General features: G+C 42.8%; 2 protein-coding genes across 2 annotated transcripts in view; one reads left to right on the forward strand and one right to left on the reverse strand.

Annotated features, from left to right (window-relative positions):
- Positions 1-153: 153 nt before the first annotated feature.
- Positions 154-11,685, reverse strand: LOC117386968 (alpha-N-acetylgalactosaminide alpha-2,6-sialyltransferase 2-like). Its single transcript, XM_033984353.2, has 9 exons — positions 11,488-11,685; positions 8,960-9,149; positions 8,080-8,248; positions 7,237-7,396; positions 4,038-4,176; positions 1,975-2,078; positions 1,723-1,806; positions 1,547-1,646; positions 154-928 (listed from the first exon to the last, which is right to left on the reverse strand). Exons 1-9 carry the CDS (start codon positions 11,586-11,588, stop codon positions 275-277), a joined length of 1,701 nt encoding a protein of 566 aa, XP_033840244.1. The 5' UTR covers positions 11,589-11,685; the 3' UTR covers positions 154-274.
- A 6,264-nt stretch (positions 11,686-17,949) lies between these two features.
- Positions 17,950-25,375, forward strand: part of LOC117387610 (5-hydroxytryptamine receptor 3A-like) — a 14,321-nt gene continuing 6,895 nt past the window's right edge. Inside the window, exons 1-5 of the mRNA XM_033985148.1 lie at positions 17,950-17,986; positions 20,897-21,037; positions 24,012-24,181; positions 24,390-24,434; positions 25,319-25,375. The exon at positions 25,319-25,375 is cut by the window's right edge and continues 53 nt beyond it. Of these exons, the coding sequence (XP_033841039.1) occupies positions 17,950-17,986; positions 20,897-21,037; positions 24,012-24,181; positions 24,390-24,434; positions 25,319-25,375 (450 nt within the window). The remainder of the gene's footprint in view (positions 17,987-20,896; positions 21,038-24,011; positions 24,182-24,389; positions 24,435-25,318) is intronic.

Below are 25,375 nucleotides of genomic sequence, written 5' to 3' on the forward strand. Positions count from 1 at the left end.
GAGATAGAGATTGTCAGTTTCAGGCCTGAAATTACCCAAATGATTCTAGTGACGTTGTATGGAGTTTAAGAACAATATTACCACATATTACCTGTACTACCACATGACATCACAAGGTGGAACAGACTGTTTTCTGTTTGAGTTAGACATGTGTGAATGAAACAAAACACAACTCCAGGTCTGTTTTTGAGGAAACCACATTAGAACATGAATCAAAAAATATTAATATGGGCCTTTTAAAGACATTTTCAGTCAATATTGGACACCGGCCTCATTAGGTTTTTGTAGTGTTAGTTTTCTGTGCGTCCCTGGGAGGACCTTGTGCGTCTTTGGGAGGGGCCTGTTTATCCTTGGGAGGGGCCTGTGCGTCTTTGGGAGGGGCCTTTTCATCCTTGGGAGGGGCCTGTGCGTCCTTGGGAGGGGCCTTTTCATCCTTGGGAGGGCCCTGTGCGTCCTTGGGAGGGGCCTTTTCATCCTTGGGAAGGCCCTGTGCGTCCTTGGGAGGGGCCTGTGCGTCCTTGGGAGGGGCCTTTTCATCCTTGGGAGGGGCCTGTGCGTCCTTGGGAGGGGCCTTTTCATCCTTGGGAGGCGCCTGTGCATCCTTGGGAGGGCCCTGTGCGTCCTTGGGAGGGGCCTGTGCGTACTTGGGAGGCGCCTGTGCACCCTTGGGAGGGCCCTGTGCGTCCTTGGGAGGGGCCTGTGCGTCCTTAGGAGGGCTCTGTGTTTCCTTCGGGGGGCGCTGTGTGGGCTCTTGTGGTTTTCCCAGGTACAGGTTAATGATGCCCAGGTCATGAAGCCTTCTCCACACTGTGCTCTCTAGGATGTAGTTGTGGTTTGCATAGAACACAATGTGAGTATTAGCTCCACGCTCAAAGTAGTAGTTGGAGTATTTCTTGTGATCTTCTGTTATAAATCCGTACGCATCCACCTGAAACATAGAAATTGTGTAATTTAAAGGGCCCATCTATTTTTCTGTTCCATGTTTTAATGTTTCTTCATTACAAACAAACCTGCAGTTGTGTTTGTAATGTAGTCAGTATAAAAGTGTGGACTAAATATTGTTAACCTCCTCTAATCTGCTTTTCTACCCATGAAAGTCACTGCACGCTACTGCTTTTAAAGAAATAGTATTTATACATATAAACAAATTAAATCTACTGTTTAATACAACCTCCTTTTAACACCAGGCTCACGTCTGTGTCTGTGTCTTTGTACTAAACTAATGCTGTGAGTCTCTGTAGTATTTTTGACTAAGGCCGTTTCCTGAAGCTGTGACATGTTCTGTCTCATGGTCTGATTTAAGTGTATATTTTGTTCCTTTGTTGTGAAAAACATGCTAAAAGTCCTTAGGTTAGCGAGGTTACTACATGTTTAGCTTCTCGCCAAATCTGTGCCATGGTTGCCATAGTTACCACTCTAAATATCCAGTATTCCTCATGTTTTCATGGATATTTAGAGTCATGTAGACGTCATCTCCAGAGCACTGTCTTAACTGGGACACTCATGAACGCACTCACCGATCGGTTGCTGTCAGTGTCGGTCTTACCCTGTCGCAGAGCTGCAGAGCCAAGAACATCATGAAGGCTCCATTTGTGGGTCGGACGATGGACCAGTATCCATGGTTCAGTGTGGGGGACTTTAGAAACCTGAGGGTCAGAGGTCACAGGTCAGATTTGATTTTATGAGCTTTATAGAAATAATCACAGTTAAAGTGACAGTGACCTGTTTCTGACGTATCTCAGGAAGTCCATGTGAAGAACGTAGAACCGCGTCTCGTTGAACTGACCCGAGTACTGAGTCCAGGGACTAGAGACCAGAAGAGAAGTCAGAACCAGGACTGACCCAGGACTGTCCCAGGACTAAACCAGGTCTAAACCAGGACTAAACCAGGACTGAACGAGGACTGAACCAGGACTGAACGAGGACTGAACCAGGACTGACCCAGGACTGAACCATGTAGGACTATACTCTTACCGGCGTCCTTTATATGATCCACTAGTGAGTCTCTCTCGTTTGTAAAGTCCAGTCAACCATTCAAAGTCCCTCATGCCTTCAGGGATCAGCACGTACTTTATACCCTGGAAAACAACATCACATCAGAGTTTGAAGATATAAAACCAGGACTGAACCAAGACTAAACTTTGACTAAACAATAAACAAGGGCTGAATCAGGACTAAAACAGGACTGAACCAGGATTAGAACCAAGAATGAACCAGAATCTCATAGACAAATAAACACGTTGTTTGATGCTAAATCTATCATCCACTTAGCTAGTTAGCAAGTCCAGAAAAAGTTTGGAACACCATAAAAGTGTCATTTGAGATAACGGCTAACCACGTCTCAATGAGATTTCTGAACTTGTGTGGTTCTGGTGAGCATCAAGTGGCACTAAACCTCCTCTTTTACATGTGACTGTGAAGAGACCAGATAAAAGACATAAACATCATGAAATAAACATGTTATATTCTTTAATATTGTCATAGAGACTGATGGAGGGACTAAAGATACAGACTCGGGAAACAGTTCAGAGTTTATTTGCAGATAAATGAATGTGAATGAAGGGAGACAGAGCAGACAGTTGGGAGTGGTGTCGTAGGCAGTGGTCTTGGAGCAGGTCGTGGGTCCCAGGGTCAAAGGCAAGGATCTGGGGTCCAAAGAGGGAGAGGAGCAGGGTGAGGAGAGGAGGGAGAGGAGCAGGGTGAGGAGGTCCCTGGACGGAAGACGGTGTCCAGCGGCGCTACATTGTTTTGGGGCAGGAGTGGACAGGTCGGGGAACAGGGAACACACCCGCAAGCAGGAGACAGGCAGGTAAGTGAGCAAAGCAGAAACCTGGTTCATTAGCTGAGGGCCTTGCTGAGTCAGGGTGTGGTTGCATATGAGCAGACTCCGGATATTCTGTTCGTTTTGTCCAATGATTATTCCAAGATGTGGAAACGCCCAGTGTAGCATTTGGTCTGGTTGGTCCATTTTGGCCAGATTGTTCTGTTGTAAAGACTGACGGAGGGACCAAAGATACAGACTCAGGAAACAGTTCAGAGTTTATTTGCAGATAAATGAATGTGAATGAAAGGAGACAGAGCAGACAGTCGGGAGTGGTGTCGTAGGCAGTGGTCTTGGAGCAGGGTCAGAGGCTGGGGTGTTCGTACCGGACATGGAGAGTTGGGACGGAGCAGAGTGGTTCTAGTTTGTAGGATACATGAACAGATAAACCAGAGCATGGCATGAAGAAAAAAATGGAAAAGAAAATACTGGAAGATGACAAGACGATCTGGCTCAGAGTGTTTGGTTCTCAGTCTTTTCGTACTAACAGGTAAAGGCTGGATTGCTTGATCAGAAGCAGGTGGGGGTGGTGCCAGAGTCTCTGTCCAGCTCCAAGCTCAAACACAGAAGGGACGAGGGAAAACAGCACAGAACACGCAAAAAACCCCAAATCCTGACAAATATGGAGACTGGGTTCACCATACACCATAGAGTTTGAATTGACGTAACTCTGGGAGCATCAGCGCAAAGTGATTGAGTTGTAGGAATGGGCAGAGATAGAGAGTATCGCATCTATGAATGTCTATGGTAAAGCTAACAGGAGGCACTGCTCTGTCTAAAGCGTTAACTAAAGTGTTGCTCATGTTAGACTTTAATCTGATCTTTGTTTTAAAACTTTATCACTTAGCTGGAACTACAACAGGTGAGCTGATTCGTGCTGTTAAACAAGTCCCTCTCAAATAACATTACAGTCACAAGTTAGCTAGTTTTAGCCAATAGTTTTTCAGTTGGTCGCTCTCAACTTTTTTGTTGAAAATCAACTTCTAAACAGGTCCATGAACGCTCCGATTGATCGCAGACTCCTGAAGATGTGCTGTTTAAATCCATTCTGTGTTTTGTCTTGAGTTTTCAAACAGTCTATAGACTTATTAGGCTGTGTTTGCTAATACGTTCGTTGTGTCACCATGGTAACTGCTGAACATTCTGCCACAGACATACATGAAGAAGCCCCCAGCATGATGTCACTGCAAAACATCAATAGGTTGTTCATGCATACCGGGTCATGTGGGGCTCTGATATAGTTATATTTTCTGAAGATTATTTCAGATGCAGTGATGGAGTGAGCCGTGTGAACGTAGACGTCGGTGCGATTCCCAACGTCTTCCTCAAAACCCTTTATCACTGCTCCATTTACCCTGAGAAGAAAAAGAAAACAAATCAGACAGAAGGACACAGGTGCAGACAGGTGCAGAACTACAACTCCATTTACAATGAAGTTGGGACGCTGTGTAAAACTTAAAAAATACAGAATACAATGATTTGAAAATTCTTTTAAATTTATATTGAACTGAATAAACTACAAAGATGTTCAAACTGATAAACTTTACTGTTTTTATGCAAATATTCACTCATTTTCAATTTGATGTCTGCAACACGTTCCAATACACCTGGGACAGGGGCATGTTTACCACTGTGTTACATCACTTTTCCTTCTAACAACAATCAATAAGCGTTTGGGAGCTGAGGACACTAATTGTTGAAATTCTGCAGGAGGAATCCTTTCCCATTCTTGCTGAATGTACAACTCTGTTGTCGTACTTTGCACTTCATAATGTGCCATAGGTTTTCAATGGGAGACAGGTCTGGACTGCAGGAGGCCAGTCTAGTACCCACACTCTTTCACTACGAAGCCACGCTGTTGTAACATGTGCAGAATGTGGCTTGACATTGTCTTGCTCAAATAAGCAGAGATGTCCCTGAAAAAGACGTTGCTTGGATGGCAGCATATGTTGCTCCAAAACCTGTATGTACCTTTCAGCATCAATGGGGCCTTCACAAATGTGAAGAGAGGGGCTGAGCTGTCAACCGATCACCACCTGGTTGTGAGTTGGATCTGCTGGCAGAGGAGGAAGCCGGACAGACGTGGCAGACCCAAGCGTATCGTGAGGGAATGTTGAGAACGTCTGGTGGAGCCCTCTGTCAGCAGGGTCTTCCACTCACGACTCCGGGAGAGCTTCTCCCATATCCCAGGGGAGGTTGGAGACATGGAGTCCGAGTGGGCCATGTTCTCCACCTCCATTGTCGATGCGGCTGCTGTGTTAGCAAGGTCTCTGGTGCCTGTCACAGTGGCAATCCCCAAACCCGATGGTGGCCACCGGAAGTAAGGGATGCCGTCAGGCTGAAAAAGGAGTCCTATCCAGCCTTGCTGGCTTGTGGGACTCCTGAAGCAGCCGACAGGTACCGTCAGGCCAAGCGTGCCACAGCCCATGCAGTCGTAGAGGCAAAGACTCGGGCTGGGAGGAGTTCGAGGAGACCATGGAGGAGGACTATCGGTCGGCCTTGAAGAAATTCTGGCAAACCGTCTGACGCCTCATGAGAGGGAAGCAGTTCTTCACCAACACTGTTTACAGTGCGGGTGGAGAGCTGCTGACCTCGACTGGGGACGTAGTTGGGTGATGGAAAAAATACTTTGAGGATCTCCTCAATCCCACTGTCACGTCTTCCGAGGAGGAAGCAGAGTTTGAGGACTCAAGGGTGGATTCGTCCGTCACCCTGGCTGGTAAGGTGGTGGTTGGTAAGCTACTCGGTGGCAAGGCTCTGGGGGTGGATGAGATCCATCAAACATCTATCTTAAATCTCTGGATGTTGTGGGGCTGTCTTGGCTGACACGCCTTTGCAACATCGCGTGGCGGTCGGGGACAGTACCTGTGGAATGGCAGACCGGGGTGGTGGTCCCTCTGTATAAGAAGGGGGACCGGAGGGTGTGTTCCAATTACAGGGTAATCACACTCCTCAGCCTTCCCGGTAAGGTCTATTCCAGGGTACTGGAGAGGAGAATCCGACCGATAGTCGAAACCTCAGATTCAGGAGGAGCAGTGTGGTTTTCGTCCCGGTCGTGGAACACTGGACCAGCTCTATACTCTCCATCGGGTCCTCGAGGGTTCATGGGAGTTTGCCACAGTCCACATGTGTTTTGTGGATCTGGAGAAGGCATTCGACCGTGCCCCTCGTGTCCTTTGGGGGGTGCTCTGGGAGTATGGGGTCCGGGGCCCTTTGCTAAGGGCTGTCTGGTCCCTGTATGACCGCAGCAAGAGCTGTGTTCACATTGCCGGCAGTAAGTCAGACCTGTTCCCGGTGCTTGTTGGACTCCGCCAGGGCTGCCCTTTGTCACCGGTTCTGTTCATTATATTTATGCACAGAATTTCTAGGTGCAGCCAGGGGCCAGAGGGGGTCTGGTTCAGGAACCACAGGATCTCATCTCTGCTGTTTGCAGATGATGTTGTCCTGATGGCTTCATCGAACCAGGACCTGCAGCACTGGGGCGGTTTGTAGCCGAGTGTGAAGCGGCTGGGATGAAAATCAGCACCTCCAAATCCGAGGCCATGGTTCTCGACCAAAAAAAGGTGGTTTGCCCTCTCTGGGTGGGTGAAGAGCCTTTACCTCAAGTGGGGAAGAGTTCAAGTATCTCGGGGTCTTGTTCACGAGTGAGGGAAGGATGGATGGTTTGACAGTTGGATCGGTGCAGCGTCTGCAGTGATGCGGTCACTGTATCGGACCGTTGTGGTAAAGAAGGAGCTGAGTCCGAAGGCAAAGCTCTCGATTTACCTCAATCTATGCTCCTACCCTCACCTATGGTCATGAGCTCTGGGCAATGACCGAAAGGACAAGATTGTGGATACAAGCAGTCAAAATTAGTTTCCTCTGCAGGGTGGCTGGACGTTCCCTTAGAGAGAGGGTGAGGAGCTCAGTCACATGGGAGGACCTCGGAGTAGAGCCACTGCTCCTCTACGTCGAGAGGAGTCAGTTGAGGTGGCTCGGGCATCTATTTCGGATGCCTCCTGGACACCTCACTAGGGAGGTGTTCCGGGCACGTCCCACTGAGAGGAGGCCCCAGGGAAGACCCAGGAGACGCTGGAGGGACTATGTCTCTCAGCTGCGTGGGAATGCCTCGGGATTCTCCCGGAAGAGCTGGAGGAAGTGTGTGTGGAGAGGGAAGTCTGGGCTTCCCTGCTGAAACTGCTGCCTCTGCGACCCGGATAAAGTGAAAAAAAAATGGATGGCTGGATAATGTGCCACACGTTTTCAATGGGTCTGGACTGCAACAGAAACTATGAGGTCTGGCCCTAGTGAGGAAACTAACTCTGTCACAGTAACAAAGGGAGAACATAACACTCCACTCAGAGAGATCAGGAGTCTAACCCACATCCTCTTCACTGAGAGGAGGCAGGTTAACCACTCTGCCACAGTAGTCTGACCTGAAGACATAGTCATGGCTGTCGATCTCTGCTCCCTTCTTGGACCTCCAGAGCACTCCTCCGTTGGCGACCACAGCACAGGTGATGCAGTCTCTGCCTGGTTTAGGCAGCAGCAGAGGCTCCTTGGGCTTCTGGACCAGGCTCAGACCGGCCATCACATCTGAGAGAGTATGAGTAAATATTCAATTCAAATATAATGTTCATAATAACAATTTTCCCTAAAGTGAGGGTGTCTGTGTAACCCCTCAGTCGTCCAGGTCTGATCCATAGCAAAAGGCGAAATTTAAATCCATCAGCTGCACAAATCTTTGTAGGAGTGAAGACATTTTGCTGCTCATTCAAGCCGCTTCTTCAGTTCTGGTCAGATTGCTGGTGGACACTGCCTTATATCTGTCTGAAGGGAGGAGCTAACTACACTGAAACTAAAAACAGGTATTGTCTCCTGTTTCATCCTTAATGACCCCATTAAACCTTTAATGGCCCTCCTATTGTTTGCTTTTGTTTCTTTTTGTTTGCTTTGGTTCTGAGGATGGAATCATAGATCTGTGAGAGATAATGTCTCAAGCTCCCATTCCTGTTTAAGGAAGGATTCTCTTTCTTTACAAAAATAACTTCTTTAACTCCCCTAAGATCTGAACCTCACTGTCTTCAAATGAGTTGTTAGTGGCTTTGAGATGTAGATGCACAGCAGACTGGGGTCCTGAGGAGCTCTCATGACAGTGTCGGTGCATTCTCTTATGGAGTGGCTGTTTACTTTCTCACTCCTACGATTTGTCCAGCTGACAGATTAAAATTTCACCTTTTGCTAAAGTGAGGGTAGACAAGGACTAGAGCAGGACTGACCTTGGTGTCTGTAGTCCATGAAGCCGAAGGGGTTGTTGAAGTGTGATAGTCTGTTCCACTCGCTCATGCTGATGCTGCCGTTGTACACGTACATTCGAAGGTTTGGGATGAACTTGTCTCTCAGCTCCGGCTCTGACGGGATCCTCCTCCACAAACTGCTGTCACATTTCTGCACACGAGATCACACTGCATTTGTTACTATGTTCTGTATTTTATTTTATTTTTTACAGGTCCTATACTACAGAAAATGCAGGGATTGTGTGCTTAACATGTGAGAATGAAACAAAACACAACTCCAGGTCTGTTTGTGACGAGGAAACAGCATTAGAACAGATCAGAAAATAGCATAATGAGCCCTATTCACCTTATTCCTGAAGTTGCTGTGGCCACTGCCATTGTCATTTGGGTTGTATTTTTTGCTTGGGGCTGCGATCTCCACAGTAAATAAGTTCTATTAGGACTACAGAGCCATGTTAAAGCCTCAAAGAATCGGTGCAGCATTGACTTATCGATCACATGAACATAGAACCTTTTACACAAATGAACCTACTTTATATCAGATTTTAGCTGCAAAACTTTTAGACTTTTAATGTAATGTTTATTTAACCAGAAAGAACTGACCTAAATGGAACTACAACAGGAGAGCTGATTTGTGTGTTTGTGTAAATCTCTCACACACAGTCACAAGTTAACCAATAGTTTTTCAGTAAGCTGTTCTTACTTTTTTTTTTTTTTTTGTGTTGTGCAAGGTGCATAAGAAGAGGGACTGGAGATACCACCATGGGAGGACAAGCCCCTACACGGGATGTACCACTGGAACATAACTGAAGTGGCTGATATCACGTAATGTATAGTTGTATAGATGTAAATATAAACAGACCTGTGTCGTCTTGTGCGGACGCCTGTCGGTCCTGTACTTATCGTCGAAGTCCCACTCGGGCAGTTTGCTGTAGTTCTTGCGGTGCAGGATGGGGATGGGGGTGAGGCCGGGTGGATCTGTCGTGGTGGGAGGAGTCGTGGACGACTTAGGACCCTGCTGTTGTGAGATAGCTCTATAGTAGACTGGGACCCTGCAGACAGAAGGGTAAATATTCATATATTTTTATTTGGTGCGCCAAGATCTCACGCTCTGCACATGCTCCACCTGTAGGAGTCATGTGCAGTTCTGTAACATAATGTCAACCTTACGTATAGACTGTTTATATAAATGGACATAGCTATCCTGTTTGCTGCTGCGTTACAAACAGGAAGAGAGCATGGGTGCAAATCATTTTTCTATTTCTATCTCTGTAAATGCTGTTTTCAGACTCGTCACTTTGGTTTTAACATGTTTGTATTAACCCGCTCTACATGACCCTGGTGATTTTATTTCGCCATTTTGTCGATACCTCAAGATATGAACATTAATAATAGACCAATGAGGTGTCACAGCACTGGACATGATTTACCCAAGTCACTTTACCTGCTCTTTATGTCTTTAGTGTCGTGTTAGATTTTATTTAGTGTAAATCTTTATAGTGTCATTTATATTGATCTTGCCTGTTTTTATTCTCCTCCACATGTGCGTTGTAATTCCCCCACTGTGGAAGAAATAAAGGATTATCTCGTCTTAAGATCATAAAATACTGTCATGATGTGTGCTTTTCTGTTCCCGTTTTGTCTCCCTGTGTGCTCTTCCCCCTCCCTCACCTGCCTGTACCTGGAGCTGGGTGGAGCTCTCGGCTCCTCCCGTGCACACCTGCTCCCCATCTGGCTAATCACCACACCTGCCATGGATAAGAGGAGATGGAAGAAGACACTCGGTGTGAGATCGTCTGCATGTGCTCACCCTGTCTGTGCTGCGTTTGTCGCTCCTGTGCTCCTGTGCTCCTGTGCTCCTGTGCTCCTGTGCTCCTGTGCTCCTGTGCTCCTGTGCTCCTGTGCTCCTGTGCTCCTGTGCTCCTGTGCTCCTGTGCTCCTGTGCTCCTGTGCTCCTGTGCTCCTGTGCTCCTGTGCTCCTGTGCTCCTGTGCTCCTGTGCTCCTGTCGTGCTCCGGCCCTGGATGTCTCTTGCCCGCTCTGCCCTACGCCCGTCTGGTCTGCCTCCCGCTACCTACATCCCGTATGAACTTTCTGAACTGTCTTGTGCACTACCTGTACAATAAACACTGTAAATCTGCCCCGAGTCTGCATCCCTTGGTCCTACACCCACCGTTACGACAAATACACTGGCAGTCAAAAGTCTGAACACTCTCTCATTCAATGTTTTTTTTTAATTTTTTTATTTATGTGTAGTACTTTCTTCATTTTATACATACAGAAGACATCAGATATATGAAGCAAAATAGATGGAATTATGTAGTAAAGAAAAAAATATGAAATAACTTGACAACAGCAAAGGGTGGATACTTTGAGGATTTGAGTATAAATATATTTAAAAATTGTACTTCTGTTTTTTCTTTGCCACATACTTCCATATATCTCTGTACTACTGTATGTACTTGATGTCTCCTGTACGTAATAAAATGTGTACATGTATAAAAAGTAGTAAAAGTAAAGAAAAAAACAAACATTGAATGAGCGTGTGCGTCCAAACTGTTGTATATTTCACAAAGAGCTTAAAGAGCATATGGCAGGTTTTTATGATGTTTTATTACTTGGGTTGGTGGATAGTCCCTTGATGGATGGACAGATGGACAGAGACTTTATTGACCTACACAAACCTGCTGCCTCCACTGTCACATACCTGTGCTGAATGTCTATCATAGTTTTATATCATACAGGATGTTCATCAGCTGATCAAAAGTTTAAGACCACAGCCTTTATCTTTGGAAAAATTTGGATTCAGTGTCGGAGGATCTGATTGGCTGTCTGTCAAAACACAAAAAGGTTGAGATGTGGTCCTAAACGTTTGATCTTGCATTTTGAATACTACATTTTGAATCACTGCCTCTTAAGATCCAACAGAGCAAAATGTAAACTCTTGCAATTTTTAAACTGGTCTTAAAATTTTAATCAGGAGTGTATAATGATGTTAACTGTGTTTCAGTGAAAATGAGTAGTCAAACTTATCACATGCACTTTGAAAACACATCAGAGCAAATATTAAAAGTATCTAGCCCGTGGTTGCCTTGGTTGGTCACAGTTGTCTGCTCCTGTGGTACAATACAACTTTGTCTAAAAAAAATGTTCCACAATATATGGCTTTAATAGAAAAGTAAAGTTTGTTCTAAATTAAATTAAATGTACAAATAGATTTTAAATGATCCGTGTTTAATCCTTAGTACTTAATCAATGTCCTAAACCCCACGCCCTTCTTTATTTACGCTCATTACAGTGAAGTCCTTATAAAATGGCACCAAAAAAGCTTAAAGCAACTGAACAATAACATGAAATAGAATAAAAAAAATAAAAATTGAATTAAAATCACCTCATGCATCCGGACATACTGAGCCAGGAGATGTATAAGATGGTAACCAGGGCGGTTAAAAGAAACACAGGGCGAGCGTATGAAGCAGCCTGCCTCGCCATGTCCCTCTGCCTCCTGTGTCTCTGCTGTTCTGAGCACGACACAGAGCACAGGTGAGGACAGGTGAGGTGGAGGAGACACAGAGAGAACAGGTGAGCGTGCACGAGAGGAGGAGGGAGAGAGGGGCGTGTATGAGGAGCGTGCACGAGAGGAGGAGGGAGAGAGGGGTGTGTACGAGGAGCGTGCACGAGAGGAGGAGGGAGAGAGGGGTGTGTACGAGGAGCAGGAGCGTGCATGAGAGGTGTGTTTCTCATGTTTATTTTATTTCCAGCGTCAGTTGTGCCTTGTTAGGATGAGCAGCTTGTTCATAAAAGACTTTAAACATGCTCTGAATTCATAAGGAAAGTGAGGAATAACTTTGGACCACGACAAACTCTTTAAAATGAACTAGTTCTGTTTTTCATTTTGTTTTTAAGTTTATTTTACTCATTTTGACCTGTAGACGGTAGATGTGAAACCTGTTCCCACTCCCATCACTTATCACCTCCCCTGACCCCTCCCTCCTCCCTTCACCCGACCCCTCCCCTCACCTGACCCCTCCCCTTACGTGGCCCCTCCCCTCACCTGGTGCCTCTCCCCACCTAATCCCCTCCTCCCTCCCCTCACCTGGCCCCTCCCCTCACCTGGCCCCTCCATCCTTCCCTTACTCCTCCCTTCACCTGGCCCCCCCCCTCACCTGGCCCCTCCATCCTTCCCTTACTCCTCCCCTCACCTGGCCCCTCCCCTCACCAGGCCCTCCCTTCACCTGGCCCCTCCCCTCACCTGGCCCCTCCCTTCACCTGGCCCCTCCCTTCACCTGACCCCTCCTTCCTCCCCTCACCTGGCCCCTCCCTTCACCTGACCCCTCCTTCCTCCCCTCACCTGGCCCCTCCCTTCACCTGGCACACAGTGGACTTACTTTAAAATCAGGAGTTGCTTATATACTAGATCTGTGCTGGGGCAAGCCCCGTCTGACTCAAACACATGGAGGAAAAATGTTTACTCTTAAAATGTTCTAATTACAATCACACAAAACTTTGAATCTGCACCAAACACCATCAGAGCGAATGAAGCACAGTACAGTTATGGCACAAACACACATCCGCCGCGTGGAGAGCGTCGCCGCGGTAACCAACCCCCCCACCACCGCCGCCATCTCCACCTCTTGGACCCATGTGACCGTGCAGTTTAACGTATAGCGTGAAGTAAACACAAGGGCCATGACTACACAAAGCCCGGGTGAGGGGCGCGAGGTGGAGTTAGCAGAAAACACCCAGGGACCAGAGACAGAGGCACGGGCAGACTGTGCAAACCGTCCAGAGACACTTTCATTTACTATGACACAATAATCCTGACTCGATTTGGTCGGATGAGACACGGTTTTACAGCAGTTAAGTGGCAATTTGTGACGAAAAGTAGAAAACAAAGAGGCGGTAGCGCTGAGTAGAGCTTGTTTACATTATGGTTGCTAGGAAACACATGCTAGCTGGCGTTAGCTTTACTGTCTGGTCTCCGAAAGTTGTGAAAAGCGCTTATAAACTCATCGTGGTGAATGATTAGGATGCTCTGAATGCATGAGGTAAGTTTACATTCGTTTATTCTGCGTTTGTCAGGGACCGTTTCGTTTCTGCGGTTTTCAATCTGCAGGTTAAAGGTCACATGTTACGGTATTTTTTAAAAACCTATGCTCTAATGTCGTTTCCTCGTCGCAAACAGACCTGGAAAACAACATTTTAACATAGATTTTTAAAAAAAAAACTGTCAAGATCGCAGTCGGTCCTTCTCCCTTCTGCGTCCGGAACTGGGCGGAGACTCTGGCACCGCCCACTAAACACCTGCAGCCAATCAGCAATCAAACCTCCACCTCGGGAGTACAAAGGGACTGAGGATCCTCCACACGCCGTCGGATCGTTCGTGTATCCTCCTCGGTCTAGTTTTCGTCTTTATGGTCACAATACTTCTACCCTGCACCTCCGCCTCCGACCCAGCTCTCCACGACCGCTACGAACGCCTCAGCCTCCGACCCAGCTTCCTACGACCGTTCTGAAGACGTCAGCCTACGACGCCGTTCTCCACGACCTGCTCCGTCAACCAACATTCACATTTTCTTGTTTGGAATAAACTCTGTCAAACTTTTACCTTTGATCCCGCGGACGTTACGACAAAACTGTAATATGTGACCTTTAACCTGCAGGTGGAGGTCAGAGCATCCTCATCATTCTCCACGATGAGTTTTTAAGCTCTTTTCCAGCCAGGTGTGTTTTTGAGGGAGTAACAGCATCATAACACGACTTAAAGTTTTGTTTTATAAAGGACCTTTAAGGATCTTGTGGTCCAGGCTCAGTAGTGATCGTAGAACTTTATGAAACGGTGAAAGCGCCGGACACAAAATGTGACTGAGCGCCAGGGATGAGTTCAAACTGGGCCGAGTTCTATTGTCTGGAGATGTTTGTTCTGGTTTATTGCTCCTGTCCACGTGAAATACAAACTGTGACGAGGTCTTCTCTGTCAACAAAACGAGTCATTATCCAAACAGAACATTTGAATAATAAAGTGGAGCCTCAGGCAGCTCTTTAAAGTTCATGACAGTCAAGTACACGGTTTTGTTATTTATTAGCTTTGTAAAAGTAAAGTTACTGGGGGAAAAATACTCAAATGTAGTGAACTAAAAGTAAAAATTATCCACTTTAAAATCTACTTAAGTAAACATAGCTAAAATGTATACTTCAATACAGTACTTTAACTACTTTTACTGTGTTACCTTCCACAACTGACATGATGCTACTCCCTAAATGTGTTTTTTGGTGGAGTTTTTGTCAGTGACACAGTACACACTCTGCAGTGACACAGTACACACACTGCAGTGACACAGTACACACTCTGCAGTGACACAGTACACACTCTGCAGTGACACAGTACACACACTGCAGTGACACAGTACACACTCTGCAGTGACACAGTACACACTCTGCAGTGACAGTACACACACTGCAGTGACACAGTACACACTCTGCAGTGACAGTACACACACTGCAGTGACACAGTACACACTCTGTGTATTTATTAAACTGCTGGTTGACTTTACGCTCTGCTTCGTGTCTTTCTTTGTCCTTCTTTTGTCCAAATGTGTAAAGCTGCAGTAAAATCTGCAGGACACGGCTCAATTTACAGAAACACATTTTTTATTTGGTTTAACAGATTTTAACAGTGTTGGGAAATGTTTGTTTAATCAGAAAAAAAACCCTGAACCATCTGGAATGTTTGTCATGAATCTCTTTTGTTCAGTGTAAATATGTACTTTCTTTTGAAATGGTGACAGAGCTGGTCAGGACAGGTGTGTCGGACTCGAGTGTTTTATCAGAAGAATGAGCCTCACACTCGACATGAAGTTTATTGACTCAAGTCCAAGTCCAGGGTTAAAGTCTCACTGCCCAAATATTCACCTCAATCCCACTGAGTGAACAAGGATTTGTAATGAGTCACTTTCACTCTGCTTTAAAATGAGTTCTGTAATTCAATGCTTTACTGTGGAACATTCAAGCCAGTGGCAGATCAAAGTTACACAGAGAACCTTTAAGACAATTTAGTTCATTATGTTTTTTTGTTCATTAAATATTGACCTTGAGGTTTGCCTTACAGTAATATATCAACCTCTGTTTGGAAGTGGCGCCTTCTAGTGGAAAAAAACTGTAACTGCAACGTGTCAGGTCTGTGCAGGAAAAGCCTCAAAACTGACCCAGACTCAGGAGAAGTTTGACAAAGATTTAATGAATCCAAGGCACGAAAAGCAAAAATAGGAAGTAAGGGATTAATCTTTCCTTTTGAATATCAACAGGCAAATATAACGTTACAGGTGTAGCTAGTGTTACAAAACTTTAACCTCCTGAGACGCGAGCGCTTGCATGATTTTATTTGCAAAAACTCTTAAGTGCCTGAACACACACATTATTTCACATCAGTGTAAAAATATAAAATAAGAAACAACAATTTTGCCTCTGGAACAATGTGTCTCATTTGTGCTGTTGACAGGTGCAGGAAGACATGTGCCTTTAAATAAAAATAAAATAAAAATAAATTAATAAAAAAATAAAATAAATAATAATAATAATAAAATAAAAAACATAAATAAAATAAATAAATAATAACATAAATAATAAAATAAATAAAAATAAATAAATAAATGAAATAAATAAAAAAAAACATAAATAAAAAAATAAATAAAATAAATAATAAAATAAAATAAAAATAAATAAATAAATAATAATAAAAAATAAAAAAACATAAATAAAATAAATAAATAATAACATAAATAATAAAAATAAATAAATAAATAAATGAAATAAATAAAAAAACATAAATAAAATAAAAAAATAAAATAAATAATAAAATAAAAATAAATAAATAAATAAATAAATAAATAAATAATAAATATTCTAAACTCTTAGAAATATTCAAAATTGAACATGTTCTTGTTGCTGCTGTTCTTCTAAAAATTTGCACTCTGGCCTCGACAACCCAAAACGTGTCGTCCACAGATGAGGACACCAGGACTCAGGAGGTTAAGAAAATAGGCCTTGTTTCTCCCATAAAAGAAGTCACGCGTGGTGCATGATGGGACATAGAAGTGGGTGAAGTCTGCTCGGATGCACGCTTCATTCACGGCCGATCTCCACGGAAACGCAGAGAACTTTTGTCGGTCACATTTGTCGCGCCGGAAGTGACGTAAGTGCCCTTCAAATGCAGCCTACGAAGTGTGCGACCGTCGAAATGAAACAAACTGCACGAACTAAAAGGAGCTAACGACAAAAAGGTGCAGCGCATTAGGGCGGAGTCATAATCGAAGGCGGGAACAGAAGAGGAAGTAAATCTGCAACAGAAAAAAGGGAAGTGATGCTTAAAAAAAACAGCAAAATCAACAGGAAATACACTGAACGTATAAACGGACGTAGCTAACCTGCTAGCTGACACGTTCTTAACAGGAAGTGAGCGTGTGTGCACTTCCGTTTTGGTGTTTGGTGTTTTTATTTCACTATTGCGTCCGTGATTTAAGATACGAACTTCAATAAGAGTCAAATTGCTGTTTTTCCTCGAAGTCGCTCCCGTTAGCGTTAGCAACAGGTTTGATCATTGCTACGACAGCGGTGTGAGCGGGGAGGGGGCGTGACCTTCCAAACCCTCGCTCCTGATTGGCTCTTTGGTTGCCGTGACACTCTTTATACAGTCTGCGGCTAATACGTGACTATGATGACTTTGGCTTTTGTTTTTAAATGGACCCGGATGAGAGTCGTTCCAGGAAGGATCAGATTTTTCATGAGTTTTTACACTTTTAATTATCCTCCATTTTGTCCTAGATCAATACTTCCTCTTCCTGTCGGCCTCAGAGGAATCAGCCACAGCATTAAAGCCATTAGTGAAGAGAGGACCGGGACTAAACCGGGACTAAACCGGGACTAAACCGGGACTGAACCAGGACTGAACCGGGACTGAACCGGGACTGAACCGGGACTAAACCGGGACTAAACCGGGACTAAACGATGACTAAACCAGGACTAAACCGGGACTAAACGGGGACTAAACCGGGACTGAACCGGGACTAAACCGGGACTAAACCGGGACTGAACCGGGACTAAACCGGGATTGAACCGGGACTGAACCAGGACTGAACGGGACTAAACCGGGACTAAACCGGGACTAAACCGGGACTAAACCGGGACTAAACCAGGACTAAACCAGGACTAAACGACGACTAAACCAGGACTAAACCCGGACTAAACCGGGACTACACCGGGACTAAACCAGGACTGAACCAGGACTAAACGACGACTAAACCAGGACTAAACCCGGACTAAACCGGGACTAAACCGGGACTAAACTGGGACTAAACCAAGACTAAACCAGGACTAAACCAGATCTAAACCAGGTCTAAACCAGGACTGAACCAGGACTAAATCAGGATCAAACCGGGACTGATTTGCAAAAACGTTGATTTATTTGAAGTATTACACAGTGCTCTGATTTTATCTCAGCATCATTTGCAGAAGGATTCAATTACAACTTTTCATTTCCTCTGATTCTCGGACTAGAGCAGAACTAGACCAGGACTAGACCAGGACTAGACCAGGACTAGAGCAGGACTAGACCAGGACTAGACCAGGACTAAATCAGATTTCAGTATCGTTAAACCCACACTGCCTCGGTGACGTCTGTAAGTGGTCTCTTCAATCATTCATATCTCCATCACCACTAATGCTACGCCCACTGAAGCACAGCTGTGTCCAAGAGTCCCGCTGGACCAGGACTAGACCAGGACTAGACCGGGACTAGACCGGGACTTTTTTAGGTCGCACCGTTCAACAGTCCCTCCAAGAAGCATCCTTTGTAGACATGTTCACGAGATGCTGCATTCTGCTCCTCTTCACAGGTGAGTTTTACTTCATTTTTTTAAATTTTCCAATACTTTTTACATAATCTCTTTGGACTTTAAATGCCCAGAATCAAACCCACACAGACACAGGCAGAACATGCAAACTCCACACAGAAAAGACTGGGAGTGGAACCTGTGACCTTCTTGTTGTGAGGGGAGTAAAGAGGAGGTATTTTACTTCTGTGTGGTATTAAAGAGGAGGTATTTACTTCTATGGGGTATTAAAGAGGAGGTATTTACTTCTATGGGGTATTAAAGAGGAGGTATTTTACTTCTGTGTGGTATTAAAGAGGAGGTATTTACTTCTATGGGGTATTAAAGAGGAGGTATTTACTTCTATGGGGTATTAAAGAGGAGGTATTTACTTCTATGGGGTATTAAAGAGGAGGTATTTTACTTCTGTGTGGTATTAAAGAGGAGGTATTTACTTCTATGGGGCATTAAAGAGGAGGTATTTACTTCTATGGGGTATTAAAGAGGAGGTATTTTACTTCTGTGTGGTATTAAAGAGGAGGTATTTACTTCTATGGGGCATTAAAGAGGAGGTATTTACTTCTATGGGGTATTAAAGAGGAGGTATTTTACTTCTGTGTGGTATTAAAGAGGAGGTATTTACTTCTATGGGGTATTAAAGAGGAGGTATTTTACTTCTATGGGGTATTAAAGAGGAGGTATTTACTTCTATGGGGTATTAAAGAGGAGGTATTTTACTTCTATGGGGTATTAAAGAGGAGGTATTTACTTCTATGGGTTATTAAAGAGGAGGTATTTACTTCTATGGGGTATTAAAGAGGAGGTATTTACTTCTATGGGGTATTAAAGTAGAGGTAAAGTATTAATGGCTGTGACTCCCTCATCTCTTTGCTCTTTTTGCTAACACCCTCCCCATTCAGAGCACTATCACAACACAATCACACCAGGTTTGTGAAGTCGTAGTGCACAGTTTTGTATTATATTTTTGTAGATTTATGGAGGATTGTCGTGTGGGAGCGTGGGTGATGTAGGTTTGTGGGCGGAGCCTCGTACAGAATCTTACAGCTAACCGTAAGGAGGGTTTGAATAAGGCCTGGGAGAGATCTCTAGATTACTCAGACATGCATGAAACATGCTCTGAAACCTCTTCAGACGTGTTTTTGATGAGGGAACAGCGTTAGAACATGGTAGAAAGATGAAAAAAATATCACTTTTAATTTGAAAAAGTACTTAACAGTTCTCAGTTCCTCATTTGCTCTCGTCTTTTCTCGGTGTAACTGATATTTACCTTAAACGACTCACAAAGACATTCTGTTTCTAGAAATGTACTTTAGCTGTTTGTAGTACTGGTAAATACAGTGGAAGTAGCAGTATAAGTAGTAGCAGTAGCACTAGTAGCAGTAGTAGCAGTAGTAGTAGCACTAGTAGCAGTAGCAGTAGTAGCAGTAGTAGCAGTAGCAGTCGTAGTAGTCGCAGTAGTAGCAGTAGCAGTAGTAGCAGTAGCAGTAGTAGCAGTAGTAGTAGTAGTAGCACTAGTAGCAGTAGCAGTAGTAGTAGCAGTAGTAGTAGTAGTAGCAGTAGCAGTAGTAGCAGTAGTAGTAGCACTAGTAGCAGTAGCAGTCGTAGTAGTAGTAGTAGCAGGAGTAGTAGTAGCAGTAGTAGCAGTAGCAGCAGTAGTAGTAGTAGTAGCACTAGTAGCAGTAGTAGTAGTCGCAGTCATAGTAGTAGTAGTTGGTTTTGTAGTATTACAGTTCTGAGTTGGACGTTTGTCTTTTTTTCTCGCTGATGATGTTTTGTTTTGTGACGTTCAGGATGTGCGTCGTGTCTTTTCTCCTCGTGTTTCTCTCGGTGAGTCTCTTCATTCGTGTAAAACTACGTTTGTTTTGATTTATCTTGTTGCAGAAGCTTTTTAAACAGTGGAAACAGTGGAGCAGCAGGGGGCGCTGTGCACACGTGTCTAGTGTTTTATTTTGTCACATGGTTAAAACAGGATTATGTAACACAGATCAGAGACAGACATGGACCGACTCTTTATTTAAGGGACACATATTATGCTAAACTGACTTTTTTGAGGACGTTAGAACTCGAGATGGACCGATATGTGTTTTTTTCATGGCCAGTGCCGATAACGATTGTTTAGAATCCAGAGACTGACAACCGATACACTCTGCCGATATTTTTGGTCATTTAAATGTATTCACTCACCTTCAAAATCAAACATTATTCAACGTGTATGAGGTTGTACATAACATCTCTATCAAAGACCATAGACCACATGTGTCAAACTGAAGGCCCGGGGGCTAAACGCGGCCCGCCATGTCATTTTATGTGGCCCGAGACATCTTAAAATGTCAGTTTATCAGGAGTTACGCAGTTACACAGACATATTTTTTATATCTTTGAGGTGAACCGTTTTGCTGATGTGAGTTTGACACTCCTGCACATAGACCACAGACTGTATAGAAATGGACTTAGCTAACGCGCTAGCCATTTTGTTTTTTTTAATATTTCATTCCATCTGCCGCCGGTAGTGCTGGGAGATGAGGTCATTGTAAAATCTGCCAAAGCAAAGGCATTCAAGAGCGCAGTAAAAGCTCCATTGGCGGTTTTCAGACGAGACACTGTGATGATGTCATGCAAATGGGGTCAGAGACAGTTTCTCTGATGATCACATAGTACTTTGAAATGAAATATCTAAAAGGTAAATTCACAAACGTTGAACCCGATCACTTTTAGGCTTATTAATCTGCCCCACTGACCAAATTATATTAAAATAGGTAAGAGTAAACCTTGTTCAGTTGACCTTTTCCCTGTAATACCGACGTTTCCTCAAAAGATGGCGCACTTCAGCTCCATCAGCCTCATTCTCGTGCGTTACTCTCTTATTCTTACATATCAAAAATATCAATTGTTTCTTGCGTGTTGTCTCTTCAGGAGGAGCTCTTGGATCGTCCATCGTCCGCACTCGTCCAAAAGGAAACAGCCGTCCCAAACCCCTCCCCCCGCCCCCGCCCCCTCCCGCTGAGCCCCCTGCCCCTGGGCTTCCTGGGACCTCATGGGACGGGCCACAGATCGGTAAAACTAAATCATACGACATGTTTGCTTGGGGACAGTTATTGAATTCACCAGCTTCTATCAGGAAGTAATTGTTGTATTTAAACCTAAAAAAACGTCCAAGCCTGTCACGAGGTTAGCGTTAGCGTTAGTTAGTCGGGTTCTGGAGGGTCTTGTAGCTCTGGTTGCCATGGTAACGCCTCTATTGTTGCTACGCTACGCTAACAGGCCTAAAATGAGACCCTAACGCCGATTTGGAACCTCAGGGTTGGACCTAATTTGGCGTTCTTCAGGTTGTATCGTTTTATTTGGAGCCGCGATCTCAACAGCGTTAAGTTCTACAGGGACAGCAGAGCGTCGGCCTGTCGGTGTCGCGTCTGTGTCGTCCTCAGTCGTCCAGGTCTGACGGCAAAAGACGAAGTTTAAAATCTGTCAACTGGACAAATCGTTCTGTGGAATGAAGAAGCGGCTTGGACGAGCAGCGAAGCATCGTCACTCTTACGATTTGTCCAGTTCATTGATTTAAACTTCGTCTTTTGTTGGTATCATTTTACACAAGTCAAACTACTGTATTTTCCGAACTCTGGAGTATTAGTCGCACCAACAAAAAATGTATATATAATGAAGAAAAAACATATATAATTTGCTCTGGAGTATAAGTCGCACCAGTGAAAAATGCATAAAAATGAAAAAAAAACCAAAACAAAAACATATATAATTCGCTCTGGAGTATAAGTCGCACCAGTGAAAAATGCATAAAAATGAAAAAAAAAAAAAAACATATATAATTTGCTCTGGAGTATAAGTCGCACCAGTGAAAAATGCATAAAAATGAAAAAAAACAAAACAAAACAAAATATATATATAAATCGCTCTGGAGTATAAGTCGCACCAACAAAAAATGCATAAAAATGAAAAAAAAACAAAAACATATATAATTCGCTCTGGAGTATAAGTCGCACCAGTGAAAAATGCATAAAAATGAAAAAAAAAAAAAAAAAAAAAAAACATATATAATTCGCTCTGGAGTATAAGTCGCACCAGTGAAAAATGCATAAAAATGAAAAAAACCAAAACAAAAACATATAATTCGCTCTGGAGTATAAGTCGCACCAGTGAAAAATGCATAAAAATGAAAAAAAAAAAAAACAAATATAATTCGCTCTGGAGTATAAGTCGCACCAGTGAAAAATGCATAAAAATGAAAAAAAACAAAACAAAAAAAATATATATATAAATCGCTCTGGAGTATAAGTCGCACCAACAAAAAATGCATAAAAATGAAAAAAAAAAATATATATATATATAATTTGCTCTGGAGTATAAGTCGCACCAGTGAAAAATGCATAAAAATGAAAAAAAACAAAAAAAAACCCAAAACATATAATTCGCTCTGGAGTATAAGTCGCACCAGTGAAAAATGCATAAAAATGAAAAAAAAAACAAAAAAAAACACATATAATTCGCTCTGGAGTATAAGTCGCACCAGTGAAAAATGCATAAAAAAAAAAAAAAAAAAAAAAAAACATATATAATTTGCTCTGGAGTATAAGTCGCACCAGTGAAAAATGCATAAAAATGAAAAAAACAACAAAAAAACAACATATAATTCGCTCTGGAGTATAAGTCGCACCAGTGAAAAATGCATAAAAATGAAAAAAAAAACAAAAAAAAAAAAACCCATATAATTCGCTCTGGAGTATAAGTCGCACCAGTGAAAAATGCATAAAATTGAAAAAAAAACAAACAAAACATATATAATTTGCTCTGGAGTATAAGTCGCACCAGTGAAAAATGCATAAAAATGAAAAAAAAACAAAACAACATATATAATTCGCTCTGGAGTATAAGTCGCACCAGTGAAAAATGCATAAAAATGAAAAAAAAACAAAAAATATATATATATAATTCGCTCTGGAGTATAAGTCGCACCAGTGAAAAATGCATAAAAATGAAAAAAAAAAAAATATATATATATATATATATATATATATATATATATATATATATATATATATATATATATATATATATATATATATATAATTCGCTCTGGAGTATAAGTCGCACCAGTGAAAAATGCATAAAAATGAAAAAAAAAAAAAACATATATAATTTGCTCTGGAGTATAAGTCGCACCAGTGAAAAATGCATAAAAATGAAAAAAACAAAAAAACATATATAATTCGCTCTGGAGTATAAGTCGCACCAACAAAAAATGTATAATAATGAAAAAAAAAAAACATATATAATTCGCTCTGGAGTATAAGTCGCACCAGCAGAAAATACACACATACAATACAGTACTTTATATCAGAGTTTAGCTGCAAAACTTTCCTCAAATTCTTTATTGAAGTGAGTGTGATTCCTGCTGAAAATGCCCCATATTGACTTGTGGTTTAGGAGCATTTATAATTTATAAATATTCGCTCAAAGTAAGAAAAATTATATATTTACGCAATAAACATTCGAAAACAGAGCAGAGGTTTGATGATTTTAGTCAAATACGATTGATTTTGGTTTTATTTCTGAGAATAAACTTTGTGAAATGGTCAAACTTTGAAATGAATATATTTAAGATGAGCAATACGAAGATGAGAAGATGAAAAATAAACACATTTGACCGACTTAAAAAGGTGCCAGATCTGACAAAAAACTAATTTCTGATCTGTTATATCTGTTCTAATGTTGTAACCTCCTCAAAAACAGACCTGGAGTTGTGTTTTGTTTCATTCTCTCGTGTTTAACGCACAAACCTGCAGATTTAGGCTGAGTTCTGACTAATAATAAATGTGTGAATGAAACAAAACACAACTCCAGGTCTGTTTTTGAGAAGGTTACAACATTATAACATGACTTAAAGCTGCAAGAGTCATTCTCACGTAATATGGGACCTTTAAAACCATTAAAGAATCATTTCAACGCGCTTTTAAAACAATGTATTGCAAGAGCTGGTCCATTTTGAGTAAAGTAGAACCTTTAAACCTGACTCCAGATATAGAGATGGACCTCATTAGCTTCATGGAGCCCTGCACTTATGAGGATCTGGCCCAAAACCTGAAACTGAAAACCACTGAGAAGTTCCAGATGTTCAGACCAGTGAAGAACCACAGCAAGCCCATCCTCATCTACCTCGAGATGGTCATCTACGCCATCATCGACGTGGTGAGTCTGAGCCAGGACTGAGCCAGGACTGAACTAGGACTTAGCCAGGACTGAACCAGGACTGAACCAGGACTGAACCAGGACTAAAGCAGGACTGGGCCAGGAGCCTAATGTCGACATTTTCAAATTGAAAAAACAAAATAAAAAAACTAAATGTTTGCAGTGTCATTGAAATTACTGATGTTTATATTAAATGTTTTTTTCGCAGAGAGAGACAGACCAAACCTGTATCACCTCCGTCTTGACGTACATGGTGAGACTTCAGCGCAGTGGGACTTTTACTGTCGTCAGTACAACTCAAACTGTACACGAGGTTCTATTTATCCTGACCACCAGAGGGCAGTGCTGAGACCACTGAATGACCGAATATCGGCAAAGTCGTCGTTGGTGTTGATACTTGAACTGTGCATGTGTAAAAAGAGTCATTCAGTGTTTTCAGCGCCGCCCTCTGGTGGTCAGTATGGACTCATAGAACCACAGTTACATTCTTAACTATGGTTTTCAGACCCCAAAGTTTTACTTCTACTACATATTATACAGTACAACAGTACTCTTACCTGAGTAAAAGTTTTGGTCCCTCTTTCCGCTGTTTTATTCAGTGTCAGTAGTCACCTCCAGACTCTCTAAAACCTTCAACTCAGGATAGAAATCTAGAGGTAATAATGGACTCAGACTTGAACGTTAACAGCCACATCAAATCAGTAACATCTGCAGCTTTTGACCGTCTAAAAACACGTCAAAAATTTAGTAAAAAGTAAAAGTATATTGCCAAAACTAGACTTAGAGAGACTTATCCATACGTTTATCTCAAGTAGGTTAACGTCCTGCTCACTGGCCTCTCCAAACGAGCCTTAAGACAGAACAGAACATCCAGAACATCCAGAACATCCAGAACATCCAGAACATCCAGAACACTGCTGCTTGGGTCAGGACTAGAACCAGAAAGTACTTCACACATGTGTCCTGTGTACAATCTTCTCTTTTAATATTCATTTTATAGCGATTGTTTATGTTTTGTTTGTATTGTGATTTTATTTGTCTTTTTATTATTCTGTACAGCACACTGAAGTACTTTGTGTACCAACTGTGCAGTACAAATGAACTCACCTGTTCTTCTCTTTATTCGTGTTTGTTCAGAGTTGGGTGAACGAGAACATCGAGTGGAACCCTGAGAACTTCTGTGGACTCAACAAG

The sequence above is a fragment of the Periophthalmus magnuspinnatus genome, chromosome 19, assembly GCF_009829125.3.
Source record: "Periophthalmus magnuspinnatus isolate fPerMag1 chromosome 19, fPerMag1.2.pri, whole genome shotgun sequence".
In the NCBI taxonomy this organism is placed as follows: domain Eukaryota; kingdom Metazoa; phylum Chordata; class Actinopteri; order Gobiiformes; family Gobiidae; genus Periophthalmus; species Periophthalmus magnuspinnatus.

Coding starts and splice junctions, on each gene's coding strand:
- LOC117386968 (XM_033984353.2), bottom strand. CDS start 11,588: ATGGCGAGGCAGGCTGCTTCATACGCTCGCCCTGTGTTTCTTTTAACC. Junction 4,177..7,236: donor AGCCATGACTATGTCTTCAG/GTCAGACTACTG, acceptor TTTTCTTCTCAG/GGTAAATGGAGCAGTGATAA. Junction 2,079..4,037: donor TCAGAGCCCCACATGACCCG/GTATGCATGAAC, acceptor GTTGTTTTCCAG/GGTATAAAGTACGTGCTGAT.